This window comes from Microtus pennsylvanicus, chromosome 21 (assembly GCF_037038515.1).
Source record: "Microtus pennsylvanicus isolate mMicPen1 chromosome 21, mMicPen1.hap1, whole genome shotgun sequence".
In the NCBI taxonomy this organism is placed as follows: Eukaryota; Metazoa; Chordata; class Mammalia; order Rodentia; family Cricetidae; genus Microtus; species Microtus pennsylvanicus.
Window position 1 is genome coordinate 1790968 of NC_134599.1, and position 15247 is coordinate 1806214.

At 39.7% G+C, this 15247-nt stretch overlaps 1 protein-coding gene across 1 annotated transcript in view; it reads right to left on the minus strand.

Annotated features, from left to right (window-relative positions):
* The window catches only part of Ube3c (ubiquitin protein ligase E3C), a 101423-nt gene that overhangs the window by 61005 nt on the left and 25171 nt on the right, over positions 1–15247 (minus strand). Inside the window, exons 5-10 of the mRNA XM_075955840.1 lie at positions 14113–14228; positions 10187–10344; positions 7532–7685; positions 6795–7015; positions 5790–5941; positions 2848–3035 (exon numbers count right to left, since the gene is read on the minus strand). Coding sequence (XP_075811955.1) covers positions 2848–3035; positions 5790–5941; positions 6795–7015; positions 7532–7685; positions 10187–10344; positions 14113–14228 — 989 coding nt within the window. The remainder of the gene's footprint in view (positions 1–2847; positions 3036–5789; positions 5942–6794; positions 7016–7531; positions 7686–10186; positions 10345–14112; positions 14229–15247) is intronic.

The following is a 15247-nucleotide window of genomic DNA, read 5'->3' on the forward strand; positions in this document are numbered from 1 at the left end:
TTCAATACTAAAACTATAACCACTTTGAGCAGACATTTCCCTGTAGAACTAATTGGTTTTCTTTTTTAAGAGTAGACTCTAAAAACACACTTTCCCAGATAAATGTGGCAGCTCACATGTGAGTACTTGGGAAACTAAGAAAAGAGTATTATTATAAGTTCCAGGCCAACCTGGGCTACATGGGAACCTGAAAGCCTGTGTTGAGAACAAAACCCTAAGGGCTGGAAATATGGCTCAACACTTGCAGAGGACTTAAGTGCAGATCCTAGCAGCTACACTGGTGGCCTATAACCACTTCTAACTCCAGGATCCCCTGACCTTTTTCTAGCCTCCATGGGCACTGCCCCTCACATAATTAAAAAAAACACACACACAAAAATCGAGGAGGTGCATAAAAAGACACTGACTCAAACAACAGTCAAAACACACATCTAGCCCTAGTACATAAACCTGTTTTAGTTGAGAAGCGGTGTTCACCACTCAGGATGCTGCCATCCTTTACCATTCCTTAACACTACTAAATGAAAACTTTAAAACGGATGGGATTCTAAAATGATTCTGGTGCGCATCTCTTCCAAATCTACGTATGTCCTTTCCCCTTCTTTTTATATTGAAAGCAGAGTCTCACATAGCCAAAGATGGTCTTGAATTCTTGATCCTCCTGCCTCTACCTCTCCAGTGCTAGCACTATATGCATGTGCTACCACATCAGCAATAAATTATGCCTTGAGAAATCTTACAAATGTTTAAAGAATACTTAGCTTTCAAAAACTCATAATACATTAATATAGTGCTAATCTTGACAAAACAGTCCTATTTCTATTGTGTTTAACAATAAACTACATGAAATTAGCTTAAACTAGATAAGAATCCAACAGAGTTGTTAAAATGTTTAACAAGTTATTAGTTTTATATGATCTTCACTCATAAAACATAACGCAGATTTTAAAGCAAAGTTTACTAATCTATTGATATATTCTGACAACATAATTTAAAGGACACAAAATCACAGGAAAACAGAATTTGTCTCATTATGTCTTTACTGTTTTCTTTAACGCATTATAGAAATACTTACAAACCATACACACATTACATAATAGTTAATATACAACCTAACACAAACTGTAGTTACCAGCATAACTATTTACCCTAAATTATGAAAGGACAAGACATGAACCCATGGTTTGGGCTTATAACCAATGAATATGGCTGCCAGAAAGCTGCCCAAAGCTGTGTAGGCCCTCCCGAAGGAGCTCATGTAAAATAGCAAGACCCAGTCTCAAAAAGAAGTTTGTAACCAAGTTACTAGTTCAAAGAAAATTAGGCGACTCGATAACAAACTAAACATAAAGCATCAGTTGAAAGAGTTCTCCCCACCTCTGGATCATTCCAGCTAGCTCACTGTAGATGCAGCCAATCTATTTATACAACCACAGAATAATACACTATCATTCTTTTCTCCATCTTTATGCAGAACTGTGTCCTTCCATACAGAGTTCTCTGTCCTTTCTTCATACCCATGCTTGTCTCAGAAATCTCTATCAGTATAAAACAGACTACCACACCCTTTATAATCCTGAGAGCCAACACTAAAGAGAAACTAAACCCACCAATCTCAGCTTTGAAACTAGAAAATACTCAAAAAACAAAACAGCCTAAATTTAAAAATTTACTATATTTAAAACATAAATAAAATAAAAAGTCCTGGATAGTTGCTCAGAGAAAACAGGGCTGTACTCATAAAATTGAGCCAACACAGAAAGTTGCTTTATTCTTTTTTTTTTAGCTTAAGTATTTTTTAAAATGTATTAACCTAGAACAAACAGCAAGAACAAATTCGTGTATGTTTCTTCTTTTCTTGACGATAAAGCAGCTGTGATAAGGATGTTCTTAAATGCTTAGAGAGACCCTAAGGCTCATGGTCCACTCTAAAACTGCACTGGACATTATTCACTCCTGTCCTTAAACACCTCTGAAATTAAGCACAACCAAGGCAGCAATGCTCGTGTCCAAAAATTACCATCCAAAGCAAGGGATGACTTCCTGCTATTGATCATGTGCCCCAATCAAGGTGAGGCACCTTTGTGTCTCACACCTGCTCTACTGCAATTGACTACAAGCAGTGGATGGCTCATTAGAGCAGAGAGCCCAGGTGACAGGCTGCATTTAAAAACTTACACACTTTGCTTTATCCCAACCAAAAGTTTCCTTTCTCTTTTCTTTTCTTGACAGGTTTCTCTGTGTGCCCTAGGTTGTCCTCGAACTTGGCTCTGTAGACCAGGCTGGCCTCAAACATAGAGATCTGCCCGCCTCTGCCTCCCAGGTGCTAGGATTAAAGATGTGCACCCCCACCGCCCATTTAAAAGTTTCTCTCACAATTTACATTTCTATGTATGTATGTATGTATGTATGTATGTATGTATGTATGTATGGTATGTATGTGTTGGTATTTTTACTGACTATAGTAATTTGCCACAGGAAACATGACTAAAATAAACCATGAAGAAAGCCTAAAAAGAAATTCAGCATACTGACACACAGCTATAAATCCAAATTTTAAAAATGTATGTTGAGGCCTAAACACTCATATGCAAGATACTACTGCAAGCGAAGCTAGCTGAAGAAATTTGCTACTGTACCACACTCAGGGCCAGGAAGGATATACAATAATAATAAATGGTTCCATAAAGAAAAAAAGTCTCTCATTTTTATGAAGGGTTTGGTGAGTCCAGTATCCTTTGTCCTCTTTTATCAGAAAACAGACAAAGAGGTCACAATTCACATTCCATGATTCATAGGGAGATAGCACACTCCCCCACCTGTTTACATCAACCCCAAGAGACCTGCCTGACTTTGGGCACCATCATACGGTGCTGCACCATCAGTGTGTGGCAGATGGAAGCCATCCTCGTGAAGACCTCCTCACTGGCTGAGTCCCTCCACACCAGGTTCAACAGGGTGTTGGTCTGCTGCTTCGTATCCAGCTTTCTCAGACATTCTTCGGTGATGTATGGGGCTGAGACCCTGCCATCCTCCTACATACAACAGAGAGTGAATCTCAGTGAGTGCATTGCTACTGGAACTTACCCAGCAATCACCTATCACTTTACACCTAACAATCAGCCACTACCTCCCAGTGTTGTTTCTAACACACCCTGAGGGAATCTAACTCCTCAAGGACAGTCACCACCAGGTGTCAACTCTGTTCACCACAGCAGCACACCAACTACTGAATGCTCAAATTCTGCCTAAAATTCAGCATATACTTTAGCATTTATATCTTAAGAAAAATTCATTCCATATATCATTGATCTGAGTTGTACTGAGACACCAAGTGAAACTATCATCTAGTGAAATTTCTACTTTAGATTATGAGACAAAAAAATTTAAATATACAAAATACAATAAATTTGGTGTTTGATAACTTCACTAGGTTTAAATTTATTGAATAAAACCTATGTCATGTGGCTTACTAATTTACAGTATTGACTAAAGATATATGCTTTTTCCGACATATGTGCATACAAAAACATAAATCAGAGTGTCTGTGACAGTACTGTCAACTCTCTGAAAACTTACAGTAATTTACCAAATCCAACACTCCTTTAGAGTAAAAGTCTTAAATTCCAGCCACTAAACTTGAACCTTGAGAACACAATGGTAGTATTGCTGGTTTTGAGACACAAAATTTTGCAAACTACTATACATAAGTGAAAACATTATTCTGAAACCAGAAAGTCAAAAAAGAGTTGAGGGCACACATTTTTGGCGGGGAGGGTTTGAGACATGTCTTCCTACATAGTTCATACTGCCCTCAAACTCACTAGGTAGCTCAAGGTGGTCTTAAACTTGAGATCCTCCTGCTTCAACTTTCCATGATTATAGTAGTGAGCCATGGCACTTGACTTATAGAGCAACTTTGACCTTGGAGAGGTCTCCTATAATCAAATTAAGTTCTACCTAATTAAGTATCAGAGGAAAGAAAAGGTAGTAATATAACCATAAACCTATCGGATCTGACCCAATAAAATTAGTGACAAATTGTTCTAAATTATTACCCCAGTAAATAAGTATAGCCTATCTATCCCTATTTCAGGGTGGTTTTATTTTTTTTCCCCTTCTCCCCTGCAGAGAGGATGCTATTAGGAATGAAACCCAGGGCCTGGGGCATGCTAGGCAAGAGAGTAGTAGTCTACCACTGAACTACATCCTCAGTTCCTTAGTTCCACTGCCAACGTCTGTCTGTCTCTCTCTTGAGATATGGTTTCTCTGTGTAACTCTGGCTATCCTGGAACTGGTTCTTGTAGACCAGGCTGGTCTCAAATTCAGAGATCTGCTTGCCTCAGGCTCCCAAGTGAAAAGATTAAAGGTGTACTCCATCAGACCCACCCCATCATGTAATTTGTCGTTTGTTTGAAGACAGGGTTTCTCTGTGTAGCCTGGCTATCCTGAAACTTACTCTGTAGACCTGGGCTGCCTTGAACTCAAGAGATTCATTCGCCTGCGGCTTCCTGAGTGCTGGGACCAAAGGCACGAGCCACCACTGCCAAGCTCATCATATAATTTTTATGAGCCAACAAAATATACTTAAATTCTTAAGAATTAAGAAGAAGTCAGGTGGACTAGGGAAGTAGCTCAGAGGTAGACCACTTATCTAGCATACTCAAAGCCAGGAGTTTAATCCCCAACCCTACAAAATAAATAAAATTTAAAATACGGGTTTAGCAGTTATACCTTTAATCTTAGCACCCAGGAGGCAGAATCAGGAGAATCTCTATGAGTTTGGAGCCAACCAGGGCTAGACAGTGAAACCTTGTGCCCACCTCCAAAAAGAGTTATGTGTGGCAGCCCACACCAGTCATTCCAGCACTTAGGAGGCAGAGGCATAAGGATGGCTTAAGTGCAAGGTCAGCCTGGACTACACAGTGAGTTCTAGCTCAGCTAGAGGTGCTACACGAGATCTCGTCTTTAAAAAGTCTTAAAAGGGGGACTGGAGAGATGACTCCATTGTTAAGAATACGGGCTGCTCTTTCAGAGGACTTGGGTTAAATTATCAGCACCCACATGGTGGCTCACAAATATTTCTAGTCTTCGGAGGGCACTGCATGCATTTGGCATTCAGACAGACATGCTTGCAAAACAACCTATACACATATAAGGAAAAAAAAAACTAGAACGAAATATCTGGCCCAGAAATGAGTGGTTCTTGGTTTATTTATAACTTGATAATTAATTCTCAACCTAAAGAAGAAAGAATTATCTCCAGGATAGGAGAAAGAAAAGAGGAATCGAAGCATAAAACTGTGTAAGAGATCCCCTAAAACCATTATGTACTATGGGGAGGGAATGACTTAAAATGAAGTAACATTTTCCATAGATGGAAACAGCAATAAAACAGTCAGGAAGGGGGTTTATACACGCTTTTGTTCCTAAATCAGCCTCTGCTCACAGGAAGGAAGAGCATCCTGTAACAAAGCCAACACCACATCTTAACATAGATAGGAAGCAGACTGTATATAACTTTACTTCCCCAGCCTCTCTCAGAGGGAGTTGATATTGGTCATACAATGCTAAGGAAGCTGCTTGAGCTGCAAGTGCGGCATTTACTTCTTTTATTTCCTTTGGCAAACTGAGACACTCAAGTTGATTCTGGGATTGGGAGTAGCTGTAGAAATGAGAGTAGACAGGGGACAAGACTGACCAGTTTAGATTAACAGGGCCTATATACTTTCCTGGCTTTAGAACTAAAGGTGAGTAGCTAGAAGAATACTTCTAGTATGGTTGCTTACAGGGCTGGTAGGTTGGTCAGTCTCCTCATTATCATCCTCAGAGTCACTGGTGGAATCAGGGCAGCCTGTACCAGAGGGTGAAGCAGGTAGCTGAGAGAGGAAGGTCTGGAGCACTCGTAGATAAATCAGCAGGCCATCCTCAGACAGTGCTCCTTTGAAAAACAATCAGCACATGAGTTACTAAGAGTTACTTCAGACATTTTTGGCATCACTTTCTTCATCCAGAGAGGTACTTTTGAACGGGCCCTACTGTTTTAATTAAATCCAAACTGCCGCACACTATGCAATGAATTTGGTCTTTGTTTCAGGGAACCAGCAAAGTCTCTGGTCACTCCTGCAAGCCCTTTCTGGCCACACCCTCTGAGTTTTTGCTTAAGGTTACTGAAGACTTAAACAGCCTAAAGGTGTGCTAATACCTGGACAGGCAAAGTGATAAGCAGGCAAGAGTTTTTACTTTAAACCCAACCCCAGCTTCTAAAGAGAGGTGATCAGGAAAAGGGCTACTGAAACTGGAACAAGGTTCCGAGGGCCTGAACATACCAGATAAGTGTTCAAGTCCCCATACCCTCCCCACAGACCTCAACACTATTGGCTGCTCAACTGTAATGATTGCAATACAATAGTCAACATGCTTCTCAGACTTTAGTAAACTATCAGGCTCAAAGAAGGGGTTTCAGGAACCCCAATTTTGTAACTTGGTCAGGAGCAAAGATAACAATCCATTTTATGCAACAGGGTCTGAAGTGCAGGCAGTTTCATGGTACTAAGCCTTCAACTTGTGGAATCTGACCCTCTCTTCAATTAGCCAGTGTTGGAACTAAAAGGGTTGGGAAAGCTCATATCTTGCTTTTTGATCACAAAAATGGGAATGAGGAAAACAGCCTGGACTTCAAGATTTCTAACAATTTGTGAAATTCATGCTAAAATGTCACTACAGTCTTCTCCTGACTCATCTGCTCAACTATCTATACAGGAGTTAGGAAAAGTACACCTTGCATTTCATACCCAAATAGTTCTCGCCAACAGTTAAAACAAAATAGAAGAGCCATGGCACTCCACTACTCCGTTTTGAATTTCGACTCTCTAGTAACAATAATGCATTCAGAAAGGGCTCATAAGGGAAGACGGTTTGTGCATCTGCTAACGCCGGAATGACGAAATGAAAAATTTGATCAGTAAAAGGTGCTGCCAGAAACTCCTCTGTGAAGGCTGAGAAAACTTGATGTCTGAAAAGGAAAAGGGATTTAAAGAGAATCAAAACATCTTACCCATCAAATCACAGATTAAAATCACTTCCCCAAAAGTTCTCCTAAGTAAATAATCTATATTCCAAAGTAGAGACTAGAACTTGATTTTATATCTTTTCTGTTTTTTAAAATATTTATTTATTATGTGTACAGCATTCCTTCCATGTGTGCTCGCAAGCCAGGAAGGGGTGCCAGGTCTCATTATAAATGGCTGTGAGCCACCATGTGGTTGCTGGGAATTGAACTCAGGACCTCTGGAAGAGCAGTCAGTGTTCTTAACCACTGAGCCATCTCTCCAGCCCCTATATCTTTTCTATTAATGTTTTTTTTTTTCCATGATGGTACTAAAGAGCAGGAAATAAATAGCTAGATCATCAGAATTACAAATTTAGGTTAGGCACAGGCGAGACAGAGAAAAGTACACTGCACACTTCCCCATGAACCATGACATACTAATAAAGAAAACATGTGACTGCCCAATCTTCACTCACCCACCTTGCACCTTCAGGACAAGAGCTGTATGTAAAGTGCAATGGTTTTAGGATATTCTCCAGCAAAATTTTTGCTATAGGAACTCGCGATAAATCGGAATATTCAATACTTGATGGAAGTTTGCTATTAATCAATAAGTAGAGAGATCTATAATACCCTAAAAAAAAAAACGGGGAAAATGCATTTATATTTAGTGCCCTTTTTCATTACAATAGAGAAATGCCTTAAAATTTTTAAAAATATATTTTTTGGGAAGCCTAAGAGGACAATTTGGAGGAATCTGTTCTCTTCTACATTGATGAACCCAGGAATTGAACTCAGTTCAAGTTTCCAGAAGAAAGTGTCTTTACTCATTGAGGTATCTCAATTGCCATCATCAATTTTTTTTTAAAGATTTATTTATTATGTATAAAGTATTGTGTCTGCCTGCAGGCCAGAAGAGGGCACCAGATCTCATTACAGATGGTTGTGAGCCACCATAAGGTTGATGAGAACTGAACTCAGGACCTTTGGAAGAGTAGGCAGTGCTCTTAACCACTGAGCCATCTCTCCTGCCCCACCATCATCAATTTTTAAGTGTTTTATAAAGTTAGATGGATGAAAAGGTGAAGAGTCTCACTCTGTAGTTCAGTCTGGCACCAAACTCATAGCAATCCTCCTTCCTCAGTCTCCCAAGTGCTATGGTAACAGGTGAGTCACCACGTTCAGCTACATTTATTTTGCTAAGACCTGAATGGCACATAGACTCTCATATCTACTGCTTAGTTAGCATCAATAATGCCTACAATGCCGGTATTGACACACCGTTACCTATTCATTCAGAAGCAAACCTAAAACATAATTACTTCAGTATATCATGAAAAGATTAATTTTTTTTTTCAAGATAGGGTTTCTTTGTGTAACAGCTCTGGCTGGCCTGGAACTTGATTTGTAGACCAGGCTGGCCTTGAACTCAGAGATCTGCCTGCCTATTGAGTTCTGGGATTACAGGTGTGTGCCACCATGGACTTGCAAAATATTTTAAGAGGACCATTATCATAGCTAAAAATGAATTCGTACTTTCCCCCTCCCCGTCCCAAGACAGGGTTTCTCTGTAATAGCACTGGCTGTTTTGGAACTCACTTTGTAGATCAGGCTGGCCTCAAGAATTAGTACTTCTTAATATCACAAATAGCTACTAAGTAATCAAGTTGCCAACTGTCTGGTGTTATTAATTTTATTTAATCAACATGTTTGACTCGTAATCCTATAATCCCAGTAAGATCCATAATGTGACCTTCTGATTACACTCCAAACACCTCAGAATGAAATTAATGTTGTAGGCTCCCTTAGTGTTATAATGAAATCATGGATTCAGACATGTTAATGTCCTTCAGTCTACAGTATCCTTAACACTTTCATGCTACCCAGCAATTGTTGGTGGAATGTCTGTCTCACCTTGCTAGCCTGACCAAGACCTGCTTGTCTGTAAGAGCTCCCAAGTTTCTTTTAGAAGAAACAACAACATACTTAAAGACCACAATCTGGACAGTAACACCACAAAATAATTCATTAAAACAACTGAAAAACAGCTACACCACTGCACACAACAAAAGCAGCAGTTTTAACGGAAGATTTTTTAAAATTATTTATTTATTTTATGTGCATTCATGTTTTGCCTGCATGTATGTCTGTGTGAAGGTGTGGGATCCCCTGAATCTGGAGGCACAGGCAGCAATGAGCTGCCATGTGGGTGCTAGGAATTGAACCCAGGTCTCTGGAAGATTAGATGGAGCCCTTAACCAGTGAGCCGTCTCTCCAGCCCCCTTGATGGGATTTTCAATCACCTTTCATTTTTAGAAACATTTCAAAGAAGGTGCAGCTCATGATTATCTTCCTAATAGTTTTAGAAAACAGGAAAACGAAAATTATCATCAAATGCCTAGCCTGAACTAGATATATACATTATACAAGTTCACTCAAGTTCAATGCCATCATGAATCTATTTCTTAGAAAATCAAACTCAACAAATTTCACTGTGATTTTCACTAAGTCAGTAGTTTTCTGAGATTTTTAACAAAGCAAGTTAGGGGTATTTACACTTACTAAGCTCTACAAACAGTAAAAATGAATGAGACCATAATTTTTGTGGTTTGAATATATATCAGCTAATCTATATAGGTTTATACTTCAATAAAAATCAGTTATCAACACTTTGTAGTAACAGTAATTTATAACTTTCAAGAACAACCAACATTTTTTGTTTTTCCAAGACAGGGTTTGTTTAACAGTCCTGATTGTCCTGGAACTCTTTGCATACCAGGCTGGCTTCAAACTCACAGAAGCCTGCCTGCCCTCTTACTCCCAAGGGCTGGGATTAAAGGCACGTACCATCACACCCGGCCTTAAACCAGCTCCTTTTATGATTAACCAGAGGAACTTGTTTTTTATAAAACAATGAATAATTATGTACAGACACTGAAAAGACTTCGGCATTTCCAGAGGTTGGGACCAATGCTAGAACTCAGTGGCTGCGTCACTCTCCCAGAAGGCACACACGCACAGCTTCTGTTCTGAAGATCATAGTGTGTTGTTCAGAGCAGTACCATCCTTCAACAGCACACAAGACAATGCATGCCTCCACAACTATGCCCACCTCCACAGGTTTGCCCCACTTACCATTGTGAACCATGTAGTGCAAAATTTGTTCAATCACTGACACCACATAGCTAGAATCTTGTAAAACAGGCAAGTATGTATTCTCAGATGAAAACACCTCAAGCATTCGCATTGGAAGTGCAACATTCAAACTGTCATCACTACAGTTTTGCAGCAACCTGTAAAACAGATTCACATACTTACTAGAAAGTCAGGGCTGCCAGTTTCCCTGACGGCTCCAGTTTCTGTGACGAGCATGTGAGTCAATGCACTACTGCTCAAGCAACAATGTTCAGAATGCCCGAGTCTTTTATCATGTGTCAACAGTATCCCTTTAGCAGGTAGACATGAAAAATATTCCATCTCAGAGGGAGAGACAGAAGAGGACAACCAAATATTACAAACAGTGACAGAAAACCATAGCCCATGGATTGTTGGAAGAGAAGTTACATTTTCACCTGGGTAAAGTTTTCTGTAAAAAGTGCCTTTGCAACCAGTGACATCAGGTCTGTCCAGACCTGCAGGTTCCCAACAGTACAGAACAGCACACTCTCTTTGGTCCTGACTGAGGCCTCCCCGCCTGCTAGGAGGAGAACTACAGACAAAAGGAATCTTAATTATCACAGTCTGATTTGAAAATGGCCTCCAGCCAGGTGTAGTGTCACAGGCCTGTAATCCTACCATTCAGAAGGCTGACTAAGACACAGAGGCAGGCAAATTTGTGTGAATTCCAGGCCAGTTGGGGTTATAGATGGAGATCCAGTCACAACAAATAAAAAAATTTTAAAAAGGCTCTATGACTCAAAAATTTTTAAGATTTATTTATTATATATACAATGTTTTGCCTGGACACCAAAAGAGCACCATATTTCATTGTAGATGGTTGTGAGTCACCATGTCGTTGCTAGGAATTGAACTCAGGACCTCTGGAAGAGCAGCCAATGCTCTTAACCTCTGAGACATCTCTTCAGCCCTAAAAAAATCTTAACATGTATATGTGTGTGACTATGTGTATATGTGCACATGAGTGCAGGTGCCTGTGGGAAGCCAGAGAAGGGTGTCAGATTCCTTGGGAATATAGTTACAGGTGGCTGTGTACTAGGAACTGAACTCTAGTCCTCTGCAAAAGCAGCAAGCACTCTTAACTACTGAGTCATCTCCAGTTCCTCCATGTCTTTTCTTAAAACTGACGGCATAGGCATTGTTATACACTCTTCTACATCCCATATTTGAAAGATACATACAACCTCGAAAAGGAAGCTGATCTTAGGTGTCTCCAGTCAACTCTCTTCTCATGTTCCATTCTACCACTTGTCTCTGTATCTGTGGATACGGCTGTACTTTTTGGGTTTTTTTTATGCAAAAGAAGATGTACAGTGTGCTCAGTGTATTGGTTCTGTTTACTGTCTCTCTGAGGCTTATCGCATAATACACCTGCAAACCTCAATCCCTGAGCACACTGAACTACTGTCTCCCCATGTGAAAATGTTACATCTGGGGTTGGGAAACTGTGTCTCAGAGGAAAGCTGGGAGAATATTTAATGACAAACGCCAGTGTATTCAATGACTCATCTCTTCTGGGTATTTTCTACATACAGAACTACTGGACTGGGGGCTGGAGAGATGGCTCAGAAGGTTAAGAGTACTGGCTGTTCTTCCAAAGGTCCTGAGTTCAATTCCCAGCAACCACATGGAGGCTCAAAACCATCTGTTATGAGATCTGGTGCCCTCTTCTGGCATACATGCATTCAGGCAGAACACTGGATACATAATAAATAAATAAATGTTTGTTTTTGTTTTTCTTTTTAAAAAAAAAGGACTACTGTATCCCAAATCTAAATTGCACATGAAGCTACCAGGTTCCCACAGACACTGTGAGAGGAAGTCCTGGCTGCACTTGGTAGGAAGCATTAGAATCCAGCAACTCTGAGTCTATGCGTATGTATCACAACATGGATTTCTACTTCTCTAATACTGGTAATATTTTCAAGTGTGTGCTGATCCAATTTAGAGAGAGGTTTTGTTTTCAAAGATGGGCTCACATCTGTTGCCTATTTTCTCACTATTTGCCTCTTGACAGTATAGATAAACTGTTCTTTTTTACCTCTCCAAGGCTACATGTCATGACCTGGAACTATATCATTTTCTTTTCTCTTAATTTGGAAAGTCTTCCTTCTGTACCATCAAGGCTAACTCCTCAAAAGACCAGGTATGATTTTTTCCCCAAATGCTTCTGCCACTCCATTATTTCAATGCTGCAGCAGACCAAGGGTATTGCTGAGGGGGAAAACGAATCACTGAGATAGTTCCAAACAGGCTCCAGAGCACTCTGCCCAGCTCATACAGGCTGCTTCTTTACTTGGCAGAGCCATGGGTCCTACCAAACACTAAACAGGCTATAGAAAGCAAAGATTTCAATCAAGAAGAGAAAGCAGATTTGAGTCAGCTACAGCATCCAGACAGCCTCACATTGAAACATTAAGACCTGACCCATACTCATTGAGGCTTAGATGAAAGTATTCATTCTGACCTATCCCTCTGCTCCACCTCAGTTTTAATCAGCTGGTTCCTTTTGCTCTTTTCAGCAGCCCCCCAGGGCCAGTCTTTTGTTATCTTTCACACAAGTCTTTAGAGTCCTATCTAGGTTAAAGTTCCCAAAGTCTCTAAAACCCTTCACTCACCTGTTTCTTGAACACACCTTCATCAAAGCCCCAGGCTTCACTGCTGCCTAGAGTGACTAACCTGTAGCCCATACCTTCAGATTCAGCTATCACTACCCTTCAGTCATTTCCAACACATGGAGGGTATAGTTCTGGATACAGAGTCAGTATACTCTATCATTGCAGGTTCTGTCTCAAGAACCTGAGAATGGACTGAGAATTTCACCCAATGCTACACTGGGTCTGTCAACCTAGGTGCTTGAACTCTCTGGATTCAGGCAACATCAATCTTAATCATTTTCAAAGTGATCATAACACTGGGGTTTGTAGAGGACCCTTCTTTCTAGAACTGGATATGGGAGTATCTGGGGAATAGAGTGACTCCATGAGACAGAAATTACAATGGTTCAGCAAAACATTCAACTGGTTGACTGCAGTTAAATCATTCCATGCACACCTTATTTAATCACAAGGCCAGCCTGGTCTACACAGTCAGTCTCAAAAAAAAAAAAAAACCAAACAAACAAAAAAAAACAAGTAAACAAAAAAAAAACCTGCTGACTCAAGACAACAGGCAACAGGTGTGGCTTTTTTTTTTTTAAATTCTTTTATGTTGAAAATTTTAGAAAAAAATTCACGCTGTGTGACCTTGATCAAAACTTTCCTTTGGCTCCCCACTTGCTCACCTAAAGCCAAGACGCTTAAAAATCTGCACTGGCTCTCCTCTACAGGCTAGCTCTGACCTAACACATCAAGAACCATCCTGACCTCCAAATGACCTCATTGCAAAGACTTTCTGTTGAGGTACCTCAAGTCCTCTCTTTCCCTTTCTAATGCCCCTCCCCCCCAGTACTAACTAACATCTATGTCTTCCTAAAAAGGTATCTATATTTTATTACTGCACTTGAGAGGCCAAGGCAGGAAGACTGCTTTGGATTCAAGGTCAGCCTGGGCTAAAAAGCAAGTTCGTATCTTTAAAAAAAAGAAATGAAAAAATCATAAGGCTAGAGAGATGGCTCAGTGATTAAGAGTGGTGGTTGCTCTACCAGAGGACTGAGGTTCAGTTCCAAGCACCCATAAGGTGGCTCAACTCTGTAAGTCCAGTTCCAGAGGCTCTCACACCCTTTTCAGGTCTCTGCGCACCAGGCACGTACGTGGCACATAGCCATACACATTAAAAGAAAAAAAAAAGAAAACCAATAAAACAAAACAAAGCTGCTTCCCAAACCACTTAAATTCTAAAGATATCTCACACATTTTTAGGTTTCCAACTATGACAAAACTTACCTGCAACAAAGACTCATCAACCTCTTTATTTGAAATAAGCAGGTCAGTCTTTCTGATCCATCCAACTGCTTTACAAACAGAGAGCTGTGCTTAATTAAGTTCTGATATAGCCATATCTGTAAGAGTAAAACATAAAAATAACCCATAAAACTTGCTTGATTATTTAGATAATACTAAAAAATGTCTTTACATGGTTTCTACACTTTAATCAAAACTTGATAAAGAGTAAGGTTTTTAACTCAAAATTTTCTTAGCAGGCTTGTATATCTCCATCTTAATAACATCAATGTTAATATACACTACTACATTAGTCTCTAAACAAAGAATATATAAAGCTCATTCTACTTAAAACAAGTCATAAGCAAAAGGAAGCAATCCACCAGAACACCACACAGGGAATGTAGCACTTTCCTCAAGTTGCATGAACAATTCTTTGCCCTTCTTGTATGCAGAGCTGCAGTCTCCTTCAACATCCTTTCTGTTTCCTTTCCCTAACTCCATGCACTATTTAAGGTTTTTTTTTGTTTTATTTTTATATTATACACAGAGATTTACTAAAGGGAAATTTCTCCCACACACTCTTCACAGGAAGGCAATAACAGGGCTCCCTGTCCAAGGACAATCACATAACTGGACTGGTCAGAGGAACTGGTCACTTAGAAACAATGATGACTAACTTATGACTTCAGGAAAGCAGAATGTCCTTGTGTTCACAAGGTTTGATTGTAAACCATATGTATGTGGCAGATTCTAAATGACACTGAAACCTCAACACCCAACAAGAACTCTCTTCTATTTCCTCCACTGTATTTTTACGAAATAGATTCATATTGTTTTCTGGTTGTAAAACCTATTTAACACCGCCTGAAAGTAGATCATTCTGATCTGGAACCACCCTATCCATTTTCATGGGAACCAACATGAAATAAACCTTTCAAACTACCTAAGACATAGCTTATCTTAAATTTTGTGGCTCCTATTAACAAATAAAAATAACACATATAAAACTATAATGATAAAAAGCTAGAAGGCAGTTATAAGAACTCCAAGAATAAAGCTTTATTCTATTAACCAGGTATTTGAAGTGAATTAAAAAAAATCTCAAAGTAGTTAAGAATATTATACTATTTTCAAC